Source organism: Eptesicus fuscus, chromosome 3 (assembly GCF_027574615.1).
Source record: "Eptesicus fuscus isolate TK198812 chromosome 3, DD_ASM_mEF_20220401, whole genome shotgun sequence".
In the NCBI taxonomy this organism is placed as follows: Eukaryota; Metazoa; Chordata; class Mammalia; order Chiroptera; family Vespertilionidae; genus Eptesicus; species Eptesicus fuscus.
This window is the reverse complement of record NC_072475.1, coordinates 14,364,900-14,382,115: the sequence shown is the minus strand read 5'-3', so window position 1 is coordinate 14,382,115 and position 17,216 is coordinate 14,364,900. Positions and strand designations below refer to the sequence as shown.

At 36.1% G+C, this 17,216-nt stretch overlaps 1 protein-coding gene and 1 non-coding gene across 2 annotated transcripts in view; both read left to right on the top strand.

The window, feature by feature from the left end:
* The window catches only part of NCAM2 (neural cell adhesion molecule 2), a 196,084-nt gene that overhangs the window by 89,322 nt on the left and 89,546 nt on the right, over window positions 1-17,216 (top strand). Inside the window, exon 10 of the mRNA XM_054712874.1 lies at window positions 11,380-11,530. Within this exon, the coding sequence (XP_054568849.1) occupies window positions 11,380-11,530 (151 nt within the window). The remainder of the gene's footprint in view (window positions 1-11,379; window positions 11,531-17,216) is intronic.
* On the top strand, window positions 8,192-8,320 carry LOC114233059 (small nucleolar RNA SNORA33). Its single transcript, XR_003619181.2, has one exon. It is a non-coding gene; the product is annotated as a small nucleolar RNA SNORA33 (small nucleolar RNA).

Genomic DNA, 17,216 nt, shown 5'->3' with positions numbered 1-17,216 from the left:
ACTATAGGAAACGTGCCTGGCTGGCTTCTTTGATCAGCACCCTGAGAAAACAGATTGCATATTTACCTTCTAGCAGTATGCTTTTAAAATACCTTCTGATAAAATTTACAGCAACCTGCACTATGCTATACCTATTGGACCACTTCTTATATCAGCATATCCCAACACAATTATTAGGAGCTTGATGAGGCTGTTTCTCAACATTGTTAGGTCTCGTAGCAAAGATAATAGGATTTCCTAGGCCATCTCTGCCTTCTGGGTCTTTATCTCCACCAGACTTACTTTTAATGGTAATGTTCATATTTTTTTCGTCCTCTATGATTGAGATGCCTCACTGAAAAGATTAATTACAGACCTGATGATCCATAACTTTGGTAGTGTTTTAGAGAAAGTAGTATAGTATAGAAGTATAGGATGCTTTATAGAGTGATGCTGTTAATGTCGATGCGTGGTATATGACTAGCATGCTCCTATCTGTGACAATAGGCCATCACTGGATGATAAATGCATTGCATTTGCTGACCTTAAGTGTGGAACTAGTGACAATTTAAAACACTTGTTAGAAGATCTCTTTTCAGGCATAATGGATAAAGAGAGGTTTGATATACCCTCTGACTTAAAACAATGACAACAAGGAGCAAAATTTATGACATAATAGGCACAGTGTTGATTCTTGAAAGAAGAGATACAGGAGAGGTGGGACCTAGGTTTGCTCAAGCCCACTGTCTAGACTAGAGCAAGTTTTCTGGCTGTAGCACCGGAATGAAGTGTCTATTCATCTCATTTAGGTGATGAAACATGTTCTTAGTTGAAGTGACTTATAGTGCTAGAACTCACAGACAGAGAGAGCCCCAGAGGTCTTCAGCATTTTCCCATGAGTTGTCAGCTTAGGACTGTTTAATATAAGTATATGAGAACTACCGCAAACCCTGGAAAGAAGCACTGGAATACTGAGGAATGTTGCTTTAGAAGTGTGGCCATATTAATACAAATTAAATATTGATTCTAACAGAATTTAAAATCCTCAAAAGTTTATAATTAAATTGTTTTATTTAATTTAGTAGTGTCTCATAGAAGTGACCAAACATATTTGTAATGAATAAAAAAGGACAGCACTCAAAATATATAATTCAAAATCTGACATCCAATAAAATATAATGAGGAATGCAAGGAACACAAGAATAGAATCCATAGTAAGGAAAGACATATCAATCAATCTCATAGTAATATCTATTAATGGCACAGATGATAGTATTATAACATAGGAGCATTAACATACCTATTTTTACATGTATTGCATATGTACTGCAAGAAAGAAGAAAGCATAAGCATAATGAGATAGAAATGAGATATAAAACAAATTAAATAAAAATACTGAAGATATTTAAAAGTCAAGCAAAAATATAGTGAGATTAACAGCAGATTAAATACTGCAAAATAAAAATTAGCAAATTCAAAGACAGAATAATATAAGCTATCCAAGTGAAACAGACAGGAAATTATATATATATATATATATATATATATATATATATATATATATATATATATATATATATTTACACACAATAAAAAATATATATTTTTTATCTTGAGCAATCTGGTGTGTTTCTCTAAGTGCTGGCCTAACAAGGTTCAGAATGGAGCCCTTATCTGTCCCATTAGATAGAGGAAAGAAAGAATGTTCCCAAAATATTCTTTACTAGGTGTACCAGTTAATAATGGCGGATTTTGTAATCAAAGAAAACACAATAATTTCAAGAGAAACATCAAAAGTATGTTATTCAAAGTAATGTCCATCGTTAGCTACACATTTGCCCAATCTTTCAGGTAATTTGTAGATATCCTCCCAATCGAACTTTTCTTGTTTTGAGGCAAATCATTCACAGATCCAATTTTCCACTTCTTCGTATGTTTTGAAGTGCTGCTCAGAAAGTGTGTGTGCCTAATGGAATACTATCCAGCTCTAAAAAAGAAGGAACTTTTACCATTTGCATCAGCATAGATGGAACTGGAGAGCATTATGCTAAGCGAAATAAGCCAGTCGGAGAAAGATAAATATCACATGATCTCACTCATATGTGGGATATAAATGATCAACATAATTAGATGAACAAGAATAGATCCAGAGACAAATGGCAGGGGAGGGAGAAGTTAGAGAGCAACCAAAGGACTTGTATGCATGCATATTAGCATAATCAATAGACACAGACACTGGGGCAGTGAGGGCTTGCCCAGGGTGGGGTGGGAATGGCTGGGGCGGGGGTCAATTGGGGAAAAAGGAGACATATTTAAAACTTTAGACAATAAAATAAACACACACACACACACACACACACACACACACACACACACAAACAAAGAAAGAAAGTGTGTGTGCCATGGATGGGAACAAGTGGTAATCTGAAGGAGCAACGTCTGGTGAATACAGCGGGTGGGTTAATACTTGCCAGGCAAGATCTTTTAACATGTCTTTAACTGGTTTTGAAGTGTGTGGTGGTGTGTTATCATGAAGCAAAATTAGTTTGCCATGTCTTCTGGCACATTCTGGTCGTTTCACAATCAAAGCATGGTTCAAATTGATTATTAGTTGTCACTAGGGATTCACCTGGTTTAGAAGCTCAACACACCATGACACCTTCCTGATCCCACCAAATGCAGAGCATTGTCTTCCTTGTGAAGCAATTTGGCCTTGCAGTCAATGTTGATGGTTGATCTGGATCAACCCATGATTTTGTGCATTTGGGATTCTTAAAATAAATCCACTTTTCATCGCCTGTCACAATTCGATGCAAAAAAGACTTTCATGCTGTTGAAGCAACATTTTACTGATGACTTTTCGGTTTTCCAATTGTCTTTTGTTCAGTTAACATGGCACCTGTTTTCCTTCCTTTAAAAATCGTTCCTATTGCTTGTAAACGATTGGAAATTGTTTGCTGAGCAATGTTTGATCTTTCTTCAAGTTGTTTTTGAGTTTGACACACATCTTAATCCAATAATGCTTGCAATTGTTCATCTTCAAACTTTTTCAGTTGACCTGGACGTTCTTTGTCTTTCACATCGAAATCATCACTTTTAAAGCATTTAAACCAGCATTCACAAGTATCTTGAGATGGAGCATGTTCACCATAAGCTTCCCGAAGTATACAATAACTTTTTCTTCAAAATAAAGTAATGAATTAAGACTTCCCACAAATGCTCTTTTTTTTGGCATGAAATTCAACATTTTTAAGCATAAAAATATCTATGATGTTAACACCTTCAGCAAATTTGACATATGAAGTTTTGAAGCTTGCTGTCAATACAACAAAATAGCATACATATCAAATTGCATATATATCAACATATGTGTAACTTCATCTATTGAAAAAAATCCGCATTATTAACTGGTACACCTAGTATACTGCATATTTTTCTCTTATACAATGTTTTAGAGGGACATATAAAAGTATACTAAAAGAAACGATTAATCACTATAGTTAACATTTAACATATGTCAGGCATTTTTTAAACATTTCATACAACATTATTGTATACTTTCTGTCGGATATTGTGTTTCTTGCTTTTAAAAAATAATTTGTCTAGAATATGAACTAGACCAGCACACTGCTTGTACACTAGTTACTAACTATATCACTGATTATAACATTTATTATGTACCTAACACTGATTCTATATAATCTTGTGAAATTTTAACCAGATGTGGGGCAAAACAACAAATACTGATTATAAGTCAACTTATTTGGAGATAACTTGGCAAAATAAATGCATCCAATTCTCCATGGCTTTCAACACAAAAGTCTATGAGTTTGGAAATAGTCTGCAACAACCATGCTCTAGACTTGAACTTGGGTTCTGATCTGCTCTACAAGTCTGAACCATTCAGGAAACAAGATGAAGCAGTAAGGTCTTTGTCATTTCTCTCAGCAATGTCTTTTCTGATATATCTTCTCAGGCAAGGGAAATAAAAGAGAGTATAAACAAATGTTAATTACATCAAACTAAAAAGTTTTGCACACAAATGAAATCCTCAACAAAATGAAAAGACAACCTACTGAATGGAAGAAGATGGCTGACAATAATACATCTTATAAGAGAACTAGAGGCCCGGTGCACGAAATTCGTGCACAGAGAGGGGTTGTCCCTCAGCCCAGCCTGTACCCTCTCCAATCTGGGATCCCTCTCACAATCCAGGACTGCTGGCTCCCAACCACTCACCTGCCTGCCTTCCTGATTGCCCCTAACCGCTTCTGCCTGCCAGCCTGATCACCCCCTAACGACTCTGCTGCCAGCCTGTTTGCCCCCAACTTCCCTCCTCTGCCGGCCTGGTCACCCCTAACTGCCCTCTCCTGCAGGGTTGATCACCTCCAACTTCCCTCCCTTGCAGGCCTGGTCCTTCTCGACTGCCCTCCCTTGCAGGCCTGGTGCCTCCCAACTGCCCTCTCCTGCTGGCCATCTTGTGGTGGCCATCTTGTGTCCACATGGGGGCAGGATCTTTGACCACATGGGGGCAGACATATTGTGTGTTGCAGTGATGATCAATCTAGAGGCCTGGTACAGGGGTTGGGGCCAGCTGGTTTGCCCTGAAGGGTGTCCTGGATCAGGTGGGGGTTCCCTTGGGGCGTGGGAACCTGGGCAAGTTACTTAGTGTTTCTGAACCTCAATTTACTCATATTTAAAATGGGGATGACAGTAGTCCAAATCGCATAGCAGTTTTATTGGGATTAAGTGAACAAATGAAGGTGAAACTTTTAGAATAGTGTCTGACTACCATTTAGTATACGTGTTAGCTGTTATCATTGTTATATTAAACTAGAGACCATGTGCACATAATAGTTATATTAAACTAGAGGCCCTGGCTGGCGATCAGGACCAATCGGGGCCAATCGGGACAGGCCAGCTGGGGGAAGGGACCGTGGGAGGTTGGCCCGCCATGGGACGTTAGCTGTTGGAGCACAATGACTACCAGGGGGCAGCTCCTGCATTGAGCATCTGCCTCCTGGTGGTCAGTGCATCGTCATAGCGACTGGTCGACCAGTCGTTAGGTTGACGGGTCTTAATGGTCGCTTAGACTTTTATATATATAGACTAGAGACCCAGTGCATGAAATTTGTGCATGGGGGGGGGGGTCCAGCCTGGCCTGCACCCTTTTCAATCAGGGATCCCTCGGGGGATGTCCAACTGGCAGTTTAGGCCCAATCCCACAGAGATCGGGCCTAAACCTGCAGTTGGACATCCCTCTTGCAATCTGAGACTGCTGGCTCCTAACCGCTCACCTGCTTGCCTGCCTGATTACCCCCTAACTGCCCTCCTGCTGGCCTGGTCACTCCCCAACTGCCCCCCTGCTGGTATGGATTCCCCCAAATGCCCCCCTTCTGGCCTGGACACCCCCCAACAGTCCCCCTGCCAGCCTGGCTGCCCCCCTGCCGGCCTGGTTGCCCCCTAACTGTCTGGAAGGAAGTCAGACATCCAGAAGATGTCCAGTCACCCAGTCTAATTAGCATATTACCCTTTTATTAGTATAGATTCTTATTTGTTGAATAGATGGACTATATATACAAAGAGAAGAAAAGGACACTAAAAACTGATGAAGAAACCATGTAGATCAAAATATTGTGCATAGTACTGTTTAATACATGAACTTACACTGCTAGGAGGAAGGTAATTATATAAAAGTTCAGTTCATGAAATAAAAATAGGAAGAAAATTAGAAAGTTGGGATCAAGCCCAGAGGAAAGAAAAATTGAGGCTAAGAGTAAATGTATGAATCTTATAAAGAGGAAACAGGATCTGTTTAAAATTATTTGCTACATTTGTCAACTCAACACAATGTTAGCACAGTTTTGTGAAGTTAGTTTGAATAAATTAATGCCAATAACCTTTAGAGAGCATCTGTTTTCTTGTTTACATATTTAGCCAGTTATGCCTTGCTGCCACCTTCAAGCATTTGAAGTTGAGTTTGAATTCATTACAGATTTAATGCCATTATGAAAAGGCACACAGAATATATAATGCAGGGATGCAATGTTTTGTGTGTGTCTGCATTTGCCTTGGATTCTGCAAGCATTCTCTGTTTACCTGCCCAGCATCAGGAGATCCCACCTGCTCTCTCTTCTGTATCCATGCTGGCTTCCCTCAGTTCTTCCATGTGTCTTCTGGAGACATTTGCCTGGATTTCTCTCTACAGCACCACCTCTCTTCGCCATTTTTAAATCTCAACCCACACTTCAGTTTACCAGGGAGCATGCCTCTGACTCTACCTCTCTCCTTCACTTACCTCCAAAAAGAAACTGTGTGGTTCTTACATGGTACTTTTCAGTTTATTTATATTATCTTAAAAACACACACACACACACACACACACACACACACACACACACACACACACATATATATATATATATATATATATATATATATATATATATATTGTTATTGATTTCAGAAAGGAAGGGAGAGGGTGAAAGAGAGAGATAGACACATCAATGATGAGAGAGAATCATCAATTGGCTGCCTCCTGCATGCCTCACCTACTGGGGATCGAGTCCACAGCCTGGGCATGTGCCCTGACTGGGAATTGAACTGTGATCACCTGGTTCATAAGTCCATGCTCAACCACTGAGCCACTCTGACTGGGCTGTATTATCTTTTAATGTAATATCTATCTTCTCTGTTAAACTTTAATTCCACTATGAGTAGAAGTTATTCTATTTTGCTCAGCATGTATCCCCAGTGCCTGGATGCTTATTGTGGAATAATTGCAAAAAAAAAAAAAGTTGAATAACTAAGTGACATGATCCACAGTTCTCTCAAAAGGCCATAAACGGGGGGCGAGGGGCATCAATGACTACAAAAAGGTTCAAAGACATGAGTGTAAGGAAGAAGAAAGATAGGGAATACCTCTTCCTCCGATGTGTTGTGTACTACAATGGGATTCTAAATTTGGCAACACATGTCTAGTCAGGTAAGATCACAAAAAACACATCTATAAACAATACATTATATAATTTTAAATGTCTTACAATTAAAACTGTCAGCAAAATATTCATATTCACATAGACACTAAACTGAAAAAGGTAGTTAATCATGTAGTTATTTGATTAATTGATTATGAAAAGGACAGTAACCTATAAATAATCATTTTATAAAAATATGAAAATACTATTCAAATAAGCAGTTCTTAAAATGACCTTCTGGAAAGGCAAAGAATATAACTCAAATCAAATTTCAGAGAGTGCCTTTCTGCAAAGGATTGGAATAATAATGTATAGTCAGACACTTTACTTTTTAATCATCTTACTTAATACAGTGGAAGAACCTGAAAATACTAGATGGACAGCTAATATGTCTATTAACCTGTCTCAATCAAATATCAGGTGTCTTAAATGAATCTTAAGTCGGTGGGGAATCAAAGCCAAGATATAAATGAATTTTCTTTCAGAAATGTGTAATGCATTTTTACAGCACCAGGAGAGAGATGTCTTTTGGAATGTCAGATATGAGAAGGAATGACTTTAGTGTTCCAGTGGAAGTATTTGAAACTAATGCATATTGTGCATTATTATAAAGACAATGCCAAGTGTGAAAATGACTTATAATTACCCAGGGAATCACACATCTTCCCAAAGAAATTATATTCTTCTAGAATTTTGTTAATAATTTTATATTTATCAATAGTAACTTTTAAATACCAACACTTTTTCTAATAGAATGCTAGTTTTTATATACACAAATAATTTTGCACAAGTTGAAAATTTGTCATTTACAACAGCAAGAGACTGTGTAGTTTTTAATGGAGGTAAATTTTACCTTTCAATACTACAAAAGAAAAATATTATTTCTGAATGGAAAAAATGAAGAATTTGCTTTTAATAAGGTATTTTTTCACATTCTAATAAAGATGATAAATTCAAGTTTTTATCCCAAAGTAAATAATGGCTTAGTGATTACATTTTTTTCTCAAATTATATGTAAACTTCACCATAACTCAATGTTCTTCATAATAATATTAGAATAGAATGGTTCGGTCCTTGGCACTAGTCCAAGTGACTTTCATATCAAGTGCCACAAATATCTTCTCATGTTTGTTCAACTATAATATCATCCTACAGGTGAATTTTCAACAAAACTAGAAAAAGGCAGTGTCCCAAGAAAAGCACAAACCTCAATGAAATGATTATAACTAATAGATACGCCAGCCAATAAGTTTGCTTACCTGAATGTGTTCTGTAGAAATTTAGAGAAAGCTGGCAATAGTAAAGCCATGTTACGAGCCTTAAAGACATCGAAGTCATTAAGGTCCCTGAAAATGGCTATAAGAAGTAGAAAATAAATAAAAAATAAATAAATAAAAATAATAGATAATAATAATAATATAATATACTAGTAAATAGAATATAGAATAAATAATATATAAAATATATAATAATAACATAGTCAGCCAGGAACTATTTTGAATATAAATTGATAGTTGGCCAAAAACTTAAAGGAATGATGATAGAATCCTGCTGTTTAAATGTGGAAGGGATAAAAGAGGATTAATTTAAGACAGGTCTTTAAAGAAGGGTGCTTATGGAAAGCACAGGATATTCATGACAGTACAAGTAATTCAAATTAATTGGCATCCAAATTGTAAAGTGTGCTTAGACAGGAAAGTGGTGCCATATGGAAGTCCTTAAGCGTCGGGCTGAGGGGTAGGAGTTGTATTTGGAAGGGAATACAATGTTATTTATGATTCTAGAGCACAGGGGGTGTGAAACCTTCATGAAGTTGTTATAAGAATTAAAAGTTTGTGGTGTTTTTTTTTTTTTTAAAAAAACATTCTTAGCTTCATAAGAAATAATTTCTGCAGCTGGAATGATTTCTTTTTTGCTAGCGAAACATAGAAAATAGCTTAATGCTGATGACTTTTGCAGAGTCAGGGAGTCTTTTTCGGTCACATTCAGCCTCAGTGTGATTGTTCTCTCTGAAAAGCTGAGACGCCTGTCAGTATCCTCTCAGCGCAGCAGCACCACTGAGACTGTAACTGGGAAAAGTGCAGAACAGATAGGTCTACCAAACACAACTGCTGACGATTGGAAACGATAATGTAGAACAAGATGATCAACTGTGATTTCTCATAATTGGGAATATACATAGATAAAGATTCAGAAGCTAACCCAAGACTGAGGACAGGTATAGCATGGGTCAGGGAAAATAATTGGTATGTTTCATGGGAAGAAAGTCCGCGGGGGAGAGCAGGTGATGCCGGGTGAGGGGGTGATGCGTTCAGGTCTGCACATGCCAACTGAGATCCATATCTGGCTCTGAAGCTCCAAGGAAAGAGAGATCCTGGCTGGAGAGGGAGTGACTAAAGGTCACCCCTGCAGATGTGACTGAGCAGAGTATATTAACTGAAGGGAGAACAGAATCCAGGACAGAATGCAGGGACCATAGGGAGAGAGGAGACTGCAGCTGAGAGGAAGGAGTAATCAGAGAGGTGAAATGGAGAGAAATCGGAATGCAGGTTTTTTTAAAATCAAGGGAAGTCAGCACATAAGGAAGAAAGGATAGCTCAATTAGGTGCAGTGGTGGACAGAGGTGCAGTGAGGTAAGGACCAAAGAACACCCTAGTAGTTATTGAAGCTAACTCACCTGTATAACAAATGGGCAATTTGGGTATGTGGGTTTTTTAAAAATATATTTTTATTGATTTCAGAGAGGAAGGAAGAGGGAGAGAGAGATATAAACATCAATGATGAGAGAGAATCATCAATCAGCTGCCTCCTGCACACCCCACACTAGGTATCGAGTCTGCAACCTGGGCATGTGCCCTTACCGGGAATCTAACCGTGACCTCCTGGTTTATAGGTCAGTGCTCAACTACTGAGCAACACCAGCCAGGTGCCATTTTGCTTTTGGGTTTATTCATTCTGAGTTGAACTTCTGTGAAGTTTGGCTTTTTCCCCCTCCTTTTCTCTCAATTAAGTAAATGAACTTGGCAGTTGAACATGTTAAAAGTTGGCAGAAGAGAAGGTCCTTCTGCTTGAATACACCTTATTATTTTTTTAGCAATACTCGGGAGTGGGGAACATATGGTTGGCCTAGAAATCCTGATGTAAGTTGCATAATGTATTGCTAGTATGTTTTTCTTTGTTTTTGAAGACTATTTTTTCTGATAATAAATAAATTGAGTGACTGCTATGATGATATAATAATCGCATGCCTGTATAATATTAAAAAGCGAAAAAGTAATCGTACTCTGCACCAATCAACTTGATGTTTGAAAAAAGAACTTTAAAGTGGTCTTTTGGTATTAATAAAGAAAAATTATTAAATGCCAAATTTTAGTAATAGAAAGTACATGAATGTATTAAAATTTAATTGAATTTCAGTCATATAGAAAATTAAACAACTATCATATTGTTACATAATATACATATGTTATAATATATATATGGCATAAAATAATTTATGGGGCACTAAAACCTCAAATATTGAAAATAACTGAACCAATAACAGTACAGTATATTTCAAATACATTATAAAATGCTAACAACTCAATATGTTTTCTGACAGTATGAAGTAAAATTCAATGAGGAAATGATCTCTGTTTCAATGTGTGCTCCATAAAGGTATTAAAATGACTTAAGACACTTTTGGCTATGCTGATTTTGTTGCACACAATAATTAATTCTTATTTGAAATATAATCTATAGAGTATTGGATTATAAGCAGTTCCTTTATTTGAGTCAATATTCACAGAGTAAGTAATTAATCATCTTCATATAGTTTCCACTGAATCCCTAAAAGTGAATTTGATAGTGCTATGTCTTAATATTTTGCCTATGATGCATCTGGTGTTAATTATGCTTATGAACAGTACTGTTGCTTTTATTCAAAAATGAAAACTATAATTTCCTGAAGGCTTTTATTTTCATAAGTCTTGATACGTTCTCCTTACGTGGTGGATATGAAACTGAAGTGCCGCAGGCATATCATTTTCATTCGTAGGTTTTAGGCAGAATTGAAGGCATTGTTGTTGTGTGGTTATGTTTGCAAAGAACATAATTGGAAGCCAACAAAACCCTTCCTGGAAGAACATGCAAGTTTTTTTAAAGAGCAAAGAGCATACTAAGTAAAAGATATTGCTAAAATATGTGTGTAAGTTTTCCTACTGTCAGTCTCCCTGCAAGCAAGTGGACAGGTAAAATGCATAAGCTAGAAATTATAAATCATAAACAGAGAAACACTGGGTTTTGGAGAAAAACACACACACACAATTGAATGCTGGTAAGAATTCATTTTGTTTACTGAGTATATCATAAATGCCATGTGTTTGTCATCATTTTACACAAAAGAAACATAAAATCTTTCTTTTTCCTGACTCGATGTAAACAGAGCTCAGACGGCCGTCTGGAAGTCAAAGGGCAGCATGGAAGCTCATCCCTGCAGATTAAAGATGTGAAGTTGTCCGATTCGGGGAGATACGACTGTGAAGCTGCGAGTAGAATCGGAGGGCACCAAAAGAGCATGTACCTTGATATCGAATGTAAGTCATTTTCATTTTGTATGCTTACCAAAGAACTTCCTCTGCTTTGAAAAATACAAATTTTTACAGGAAGATCCAAATGCCTATGTAGTTTGTCTCTCAGTAGTTAATGTATAGCTTTAGAAAGAACATAGCTGCTCAGAGCCAGTTATTGGAGACATCTAGTGGATGTTATGGGACATTAAACGGTGCTGTACTAGTATATGTTTAATGATCTCAATACTGCTTACCCTGATAATCATTAATGTTCAAACTGAAACACAATAGCAAATGAACTATATTATTAGTTATTATTAGTTATTAGTGATAGGTCAATATTTCCTTAGTTTCCATCTGTTTATTATAATATTAACGGTCCTGTGCCTCACATAGGGAGTGAGAGTTTTTATTTCTTATTTAAGCTGTTTTTGTTGAATTATTTTACATGCTCATAAGATATGGTGTAGTATTTTTAAGTGGTTTAATATATCAGTACTTATATTTTTTATCAAAATAGTGTTTATAGTTTGAAAGTAGGGACTGTGACAAAGAGAGTTATTAAATAATTATAAAATTTTATAACTGTTAAATTTGGAAAGTGTGAGGGCTAATGTACATGGAACCTACACACCCAATCTTAAGTTATTGCATGTGATTTTGGAATAATTTGTTAAACATGTTTTTTAAAAAGGGAAAAATTTAACATTATTTTTAATATTTCAGAATCATCAGTGTTGTAGGTTCTCTGATACTTGAAAGGAAATAGCTGTCCTAGTGGAAATGTATAAGATACTCCTATTGACAAAATGTTTCTACTAGATAATTTCTATTTAATTAATATTGATATAATATGACGGTAATTGTGAAATAAGATGCATTTTCTAATTGAGAACTCTAGAAAGCAAATATTTCCCCAAGAATAGACACAAACAAATCTATATTATTTTAGATATTTATAAACTGCTTGTCTAGAAATTAATGGAAAGACCAATTAAACAATTTATGTCTAAGCTTTCCTTTTAATGTTTTCTTGATTTGGATTTTACATTAAGGTCAATGATTCATTTGGAGTGCATTTCTGTAGAGTCAGTATGTATTATCTTTCCATATATATACACATGAATCATTCAGCAGTACTTATTGAAAAGTCTTTTATAGCTAAGGGTTTACTAATATCGTTGATCTTTACAAAGCTTTAGTTTTTGCCATTACTAATTTATATTTTCAATTATATATTTTTTCTAGTTTTTGGATTTTGGTTTTATCTTTATTATTTAAACTGTTCTATATATTTTAGATTTGCTTTTCTCTTTGTTTGTAAATTCTTAAGGTGAAATATTCATGCCATGTTGGAATGTGCCTAAGTTGGTTACCCTTTCCCATTAGAATTGGTCTTAATCTCCAGACTCATTAAATAGCAAGAATTATTGAATTCTGTCCTGAACTGTAAATACTGTGTTGTGCAGACTCTGGGTAATTTGACACCATCTGGAAAAGATGTTTTTAAGCAGGTAATCACCCCTAAGTTCTGTGTTGCCTCTTGTGAGCAGTGATTCAAATCTCAGTTGACTCCTAAAGTCTTTGCTATTCAAGTTTGTATCTGTCGTTAGACTGCGATTTCTGTGGTTATGTACACAGAATCATGTCATCTCCTTTTCAACTCCTCTCTGGAATTATCTCTACACTATTCAACCTATACTGGGTTATTTCCAAGATACCTCTGTACTTAAGGAAAAATGTTAGCTCCAGAATCACTTTGAAGCTCCTCAACTAGAGCCTGCCCCATACACAATGCCATGAGAGAAAAAAGAAAAAGTGGGAAACTAGTTTTCATTCTCCTCCATAAGATTTTGTTTACTCAACAGAAGGCTTAGGTAGTTTTGTTTGTTACTGTTTTTGTTTCTGTTATGTTATTTCTAGAGATTTTGGTTGTTACCAGTAGGGAAGATAGACTATCACAGGCTTATAATGCAGTGGTTCTCAACCTTTCTAATGCCACGACCCTTTAATACAGTTCCTCATGTTGTGGTGACCCCCCAACCATAAAATTATTTTCGTTGCTACTTCATAACTGTAATTTTGCTACTGTTATGAATCTTAATGTAAATATCTGTGTTTTCCGATGGTCTTAGGCTCTACAGTAGTGGTTCTAAACCTGTGGGTCGTGACCCACAGGTTGAGAACTGCTAGCAGGGTCGCCTTAGACCATCGGAAAACACAGATATTTACATTAAGATTCATAAAAGTAGCAAAATTATAGTTATGGAGTAGCAACGAAAATAATTTTATGGTTGGGGGTCACGACCTTGAGGAAAGCTATTAAAGGGTCGCAACATTAGAAAGGTTGAGAACCACTGTTATAGTGTGTGTGTGTGTGTGTGTGTGTGTGTGTAATATATATATATATACATATATGTGTATATATATGTGTGTGTATGTATGTATGTATGTAAATGTATATATATGTAATATTTTAATGCAACTTTAAACCATAAAAATATTTGTTATCCTTAGTTCTTGAAGACAAGAACATAATTGCCTTAGTTTCTGTTTTCAGCAGTTTTTCATTTATTTCTTCCCTTTGTTGTTTTTTTTCAGATTTCATTTTTATTTTTATTTTTTGAATCATCACACTGATCAAAAGATTGTTTAAATTGCAAAGTCCTAATAGAAGTTGAGTTTCTTTTTTCTCCTTCAGGGTATCAATCTTCTATATAGTCAATTTTATTTGATTTGACATTTTTATTTTTGCACCAACCTAAATATTCCTAGAAAGTGTAGTAAGTTCTACATATGCAAATAATTTCAATTTTGAATTGCGGGATAGGCTTGCTTTAATTGAAGTTTACAGTTAGATGTCCAGAGCTTTTAAAAGTACCTTTTACCTATACAGGGTTAGTTCTACTAATATAGACTGAATTTCAGTAAAGCAAAATAAAATGCCTTACTTTTGATTATTAATAAATACATAATCAAAATTGAATCATTCATTCTATTGACATTTTTTTTCTTCTCTTTTGTTTATACCTCCAAATAAAATGAGTTCTCTTGTGGATCTTACCTATATAAATACTCTATTTAAGCTGTCTTCTCTTGTTTTTCCACCATGATGAATATCTTTTAAATATCCATGACAAATTACATGTGAGTCTGAAGGAGTCTAGCTTCCTCTTTTATTAATCTAGGTTCCTATAATATTTCTTCACATATGTCAATTAGAATTCTCTATTTTTCACAATTAAATTTACTAATGAAATCAAGGACAATACTAAGTTATCTTGGGAGTCTAGTTCACTATTCCATCCTAATATTACATTTAAGAATAAAATTTAGCTTTAGCATGATGTTAATTTGCCCATATACTTGCCTTACTTCTTCTCTATTATATATATTTGAAGTTATTGCTTTCTAGGTACTAACTATAGTTTATTAAAATTGAATCAGATAAAACACTTATAGTAGAAGAATATAATGTTTTAAAACCTACTTAGAAGTCATATAAATATGTTAATGAAAGAAGACTTTATACTTAAGTAGAAAGTAATATAATTATTTATTTTGATTGTTTTAATTGCTAAAGTTCAAATTATATTAATGTGGTATAAATAGAGAAAATGTCACACTGCTATCATTTGTCTAAAGTTAGTTCTATTTGGGAGTTTTGGTGTTAAATAATCATTTGGAATATGTAATTAGAGTTATAATTTAAAATTTAGCCTACTCTACTCTTTCAGTTATCTTTCTTGTAAATTAGTGTAATTATATTAGGACAGTTTGAACAGTTTTTGTTGATAATACCGATATCCTATATAATCCTATATAATAAAGATATAATATGCAAATTGACTCATTCCAATAAACAAGATGGCTGCCCCATGTGGTCAAAGATGGCTGCCCCTATGTGGACACAAGATGGCCACCACAAGATGGTCAGCAGTGGAGGGCAGTTGTGGGCAATCAGGCCAGCAGGAGAGGGCAGTTGGGAGGGACCAGTCCTGCAAGGGAGGGCAGTTGGGGGTGATCAGGCCTGCAGGGGAGGGCAGTTGTGAGCGATCAGGCCAGCAGGTGAGGGCAGTTGGGAGGGACCAGGCCTGCAAAGGAGGGCAGTTAAGGGTGATCAGGCCTGTAGAGGAGCGCAGTTGGGGGCAACCAGCCTGCAGGGGAGGACAGTTAGGAGTGACCAGGCTGGCAGGGGAGGGAAGTTGGGGGTGACCAGGCTGTCAAGGGAGGGCAGTTAAGGGGTGACTGGGCCATCAGGGGAGGGCAGTTGGGGTTCGGACTGGGAGGACTGTGGGGTGCGGGGTTGACCAGGCCTGCAGGGGAGGGCAGTTAGAGGCAATTAGGCCAGCAGGGGAGCAGTTAGGCGTTGATCAGGCTGGCAGGGGAGTGGTTAGGGGCTGATCAGGCTTTCAGGCAGAAGTGGTTAGATGCAGTCAGGCTAGCAGGCAGGCGAGTGGTTGGGAGCCAGCAGTCCTAGATTGTGAGAGGGATTCCAAATTAGAGAGCCTGCAGGCTGGGCTGAGGGACACCCTCCCCCCCATGCATGAATTTTTTGCACTGGGCCTCTAGTTTGTAGTAAGTCTTATACTTTTTTCAAAGGAAGATTAGTAGAAATTTGGGTTGGCTGTTGCAACTTCATAGCTATAATTAGTATTGACTAATAAGATTATTTCTTGGTAATTAAAACCTGTGATAAGATAGGATATTTTATTTAGCAACAAACTTATAATCCATAGTATTAAAACTTTCATTATCTTACATGGTATGTCATGAAATGTTGTTGTAAATTAAAATTTGATTTTAGAAGTGGTAAGAATATTTTTATTCTACATCTTTAAATCAAAGCACTATAGAATCTATGAAAATTATGAAGCCATTACACAATTTCACATAAGAAAATCTTACTAGAATAGTCTTTACTGCCCGATTCAAACATCTACAATATAATATTGCCAAGAATGAGTGGGAAAGAATCAAGCCATTTACAATTTGACACCTACCACATTTATTGTAATAGCACTAAACTTAAGGTGTTTAGGAGATTAAACCTTTCTATTTTTTTAATTTAAAACCTCTTTTGTAATTCATCTACACCAGAGTCCTTGGCTTCCTGCCAGTTCATTTTCAACATTTCAAAGGCATTACCCTTACTAAGAAGCAGGAGTTGAACTAACGTTCCAATTTATAAAACAAAAGCAATAACAGGGGTGTGATATGTGTTTTAATGCAATAAGCACCGATTACATAGTATGTTTGATTACAATTAGAATGTTATTAAGTTTTGTGACTAGGTACTCATTACATATTACCTATTAACTAGAGTTAATTATTTTATGTGATAAATTTAATTTAACAGTAACGTGATAACAATGCATGTTAAGATGTATTGAATTTTTCATTTACATTTTTTTCTCATCGAACTCTCTACACCTGTTTTTAGTCCATGTTAGACATAATAGCAATATTTATATGCATTTTATCCTGTGGTATAAATGTTGTTAGCAATATTAGAAACATTTTATGGCTATAGGGATAATAATCTTATAACACAGATTCATGTTGCTTTCATATTTGCATGCATTCCATAGAATTAATAGATCTTTGCTGCCCAGGCAGTATGGCTCAGTGGTTGAGTGTTGACTTATGAACCAGAGGGTCTTGGTTCGATTCCAGGTCAGGGCACATGCCTGGGTTGCGGGCTTTATCC